Source organism: Ipomoea triloba, chromosome 12, assembly GCF_003576645.1.
Source record: "Ipomoea triloba cultivar NCNSP0323 chromosome 12, ASM357664v1".
Taxonomy (NCBI): domain Eukaryota; kingdom Viridiplantae; phylum Streptophyta; class Magnoliopsida; order Solanales; family Convolvulaceae; genus Ipomoea; species Ipomoea triloba.
In genome coordinates this window covers 21,572,367-21,575,587 of record NC_044927.1, presented here as the reverse complement: position 1 = coordinate 21,575,587, position 3,221 = coordinate 21,572,367, and the positions used below count along the sequence as shown (strand labels likewise).

Sequence of the window (3,221 nt, the reverse complement as noted above, 5' to 3'; positions counted from 1 at the left end):
GGGTAGCGATCACAACGGGGTTAGGAATATGTGAAGAGGCATATTTCTTACTTTTCAATCTCGATTTTGATTTTGATTTTTATCTATGTTTTTGGGAGGGCGGTTCGTTCCTATCCCTATCTCAATTTTTAGAATTTTATTGTGGGTGGAGAACCAAGTTTCTTATTATAGGTCTGATGACAATTGTTGTTCGCAGTGATGTATTCACACATTTATAGGGCATTTCGTTGGGAGATGGGAATTATTAAAACAAGAATTACTATTCCGTAGAAAAAGAACAATGTTAGAATAAAGTAGGAACATTTGCATGACATTTGGTTGAGAGGAAGGAATTAGGGAGAAAAAATTGTAATTCAATACAAAAAAAAAAAAAAAGAGCTTGGAATAAAGTAGGAACTGAAACTAAAGTGTTTGGTACGCAGAAATAAAAGTATAGGGAATTAAGAGATAAGAAGTGACAAAATGACTAAAATACTCTTTATGTAGTAGTAGTAGTAATAATAATAATAATTAAAAAAAATAAAGATAGAGGGTATTAGGGAGAACAAAATTGTCTTTACACTAACAAATTTGTCATCCTCTACCGAATGGGTCACACTTGTGTGAGACCGTCTCACAGATCCTTATTCGTGAGACGGGTCGGGTCGGGTCAAAGCACCATGCAAATGTCATACTTATATGTGCAAATCTCATACTTATATGCTCAAATATAACACTAATCAAAAATACAATTTTTGTTACTTATAAGAGAAAAAGTAATACATTTTTCATAATAAGTAATGTTGACAAGTGCATCTCACTTATAAGGGCAAATATAATACTTTTGAGGAAAAATGTAATACTTTTAAATCGAGATGTAAAAGTATTGCATTTTCCCTTAAAAGTATTACATTTACCCTAATAAGTAACAAAATTCTATTCCTAATTAGTATTACATTTGAGCATATAAGTATGACATTTGTGCATATAAGTGTTACATTTGCATCTTGACCCGACCCGACTCGTCTCATGGTGAGACGGTCTCATACAAGTTTTTGCCCTACCGAATTGCAATTCATGGGGTACCCTTATGAATTGCAATTCCTCATTTGGAAGGGCGGTTCGTTCCTATCCCTCCAAATGAGGAATTGCAATTCGGTGAAATTGCAATTTCGAAACCTACTTCCCATGAAAGTCCACTTCCTGCGAACCAAACATGCCCTAAACTCCTAAACATTTATTTGACCTATTGTTATATTGCATAGCATTTATAAACTTTGGCAAGATTTCATTCACTATTTACAAGACCAAACAAATTTAATAGTGAGGCAGTTGTCCCTCATCCCTCTCCACCACCCCTTATATATATGTGTATATATATAAATATACATATACGTAGTATAATAGTAACTTATATATTAAAACAAAATGTACATATGTACAAATTAATAAGAGCTCAAATGACTTCATTCAAAGTTGAAAGTGCCCAGAATTGCACTGGAATCTGCATACAAGAAGGCGGTAGAAGACAACATCAGAGTGAAAGGCTTGTTCATAAACAATCCATCAAATTCCCATGAATGAACCAGAGAATGAAGATCAAAGTCACTGCAAACTATAAATTCTGTTCACAAACCTATATATATATATATATATATATATATATATGCAGAGTAACATTTTAAAGACAAAATTTACTGTTCCAATCCTCAAAAGGAAGTATATAATAGAGGGGATGAAATGGAACTCCCATCCCATGATCATCAACTCGAACATTTTACAAGTTTTTCACATCTACCCTTACTAATTAAGATATAACACAACCATTTGGGTCTTCTTCTGCACTATAAACATGATAGTACTGTGTTGGTATGTGTGGATTGTAACTTCTGTAAAGCTTCATCAACTCAGCAATTTGTTGTTGTTGTTGTTGTTGATGATCAGCTGATTGGTTACCCTTCTTTTCTTCTTCAACTTTTTTCTTCTCTGGCTCCTTTGCAGGCCCCACTGTTAGTATCTCTGTGTGCCATGATTTCCTCAGCTTTCCCACCACCACTATTGGATCAACATCCCCAATTATAGTTAGTTTCTTCTCCTTCAGCTCAATGGCAATTGAATCAATCCCTGTTCACATTATTTATATCTATACTTAGGTCTTTTAATCATCCAAAACAATGAAATATGCCCCAGCATATTCCTTGCCCCGACCCCTAACTTTCTCCTATCCTCATCCCCACACCCGGACGGGTCCGGTCGCGTTTGGGAATCCAGTCCTCGGCTTCAAGTTCAAAAACCAGTTTAGGTTGTTCATAGCTAACCAACTCAAATAAAAAAAAAGTAGAGATTTGAAATCGTGATCTTATGATTATAAGTTTGTATTCTTAGTTAACTTAGCTAGAGTAATCCCTTAGCATCCCTATTTTTGGGGTGACGAAGGAAACCTCTTGCCACTATCCGAAGATGTGCACTGGGTAATCCCCGTCTTGTAATCCGGGCAAAGCTTTTTTAGCATCCCTATTTTGTTTGAATAAGAAGATGTAAAGGTAAAAACTTACCTGGGAGGGTGGAAACAGCTTTCATGGCCTTCTTTTTGTCCTTGTCATCAATCAACTCTAATTTCAAGACCAATTTCTGCAGCAGGGAAGTTGAGGAGAAGTGATTAGACAATCAAAAAGAGAGACTTTAATTTGCATATATAATCACTAAAGACCAAAGAGAAATTAAATTTGATTGGTTTCTAAAGCAGCAACATAATAAGAGAGAAAGAAACCATAAATCCCATAAGTTGTATGTGAAGTAAAACACAGCAAACCAAAGATCAAAGTTGATGGTAAAGACAGTAAAACAGTGTCAGAAATGGTTGATTATGGCAGAGAGATAAAGAAAGGAATCTGAAGAGGAAGAGATGATGAAGTTCAATTCAACCTTCATCTCAGCCAATTGGATGGAGGTGGTGGGAGGCTAGACTACAGTGAGACTTGACAAATATTTTGATTGGTACTAAAGTGCTAGACTTGGCAATTAATGGAGGAATGAAATTATTGTTTTCCAAGTGGCGTGTGCAATTCAATTAACAAAAATCAATCAATTTTTTTTTTAAATTAATAAATTTGTTGTTTAGTTATGAAATGATATGCTTTTGTTGTATTATTGTGCCATTAAAAGCCAAAAAAAAAAAAAAAAAAAACGTCTTGAGCACACGTAATTTTATAACCATATCAGTATTAGTGTTGGAGGGTGGA

The 3,221-nt window shown here is 34.7% G+C and overlaps 1 protein-coding gene across 2 annotated transcripts; it reads right to left on the bottom strand.

Moving 5' to 3' along the window:
• Positions 1–1,560: 1,560 nt before the first annotated feature.
• Positions 1,561–3,020, bottom strand: LOC116000300 (heavy metal-associated isoprenylated plant protein 39-like). 2 transcript variants are annotated; one of them, XM_031240372.1, is made up of 3 exons: positions 2,905–3,020; positions 2,535–2,610; positions 1,561–2,103 (listed from the first exon to the last, which is right to left on the bottom strand). In XM_031240372.1, exons 1-3 carry the CDS (start codon positions 2,908–2,910, stop codon positions 1,787–1,789), a joined length of 399 nt encoding a protein of 132 aa, XP_031096232.1. In that variant the 5' UTR covers positions 2,911–3,020; the 3' UTR covers positions 1,561–1,786. The 2 variants fall into 2 exon arrangements, with proteins under 2 accessions (XP_031096232.1, XP_031096231.1); XM_031240371.1 differs by lacking the exon at positions 2,905–3,020 and adding an exon at positions 2,750–2,898.
• Between the last annotated feature and the right edge of the window lie 201 nt (positions 3,021–3,221).

What these genes read in the sequence shown, in the direction of transcription:
- LOC116000300 (XM_031240371.1), bottom strand. An exon ending in AGCTGTTTCCACCCTCCCAG is followed by an intron (nt 2,104 to 2,534) that starts GTAAGTTTTTAC and finishes TAATGTGAACAG; the next exon opens with GGATTGATTCAATTGCCATT.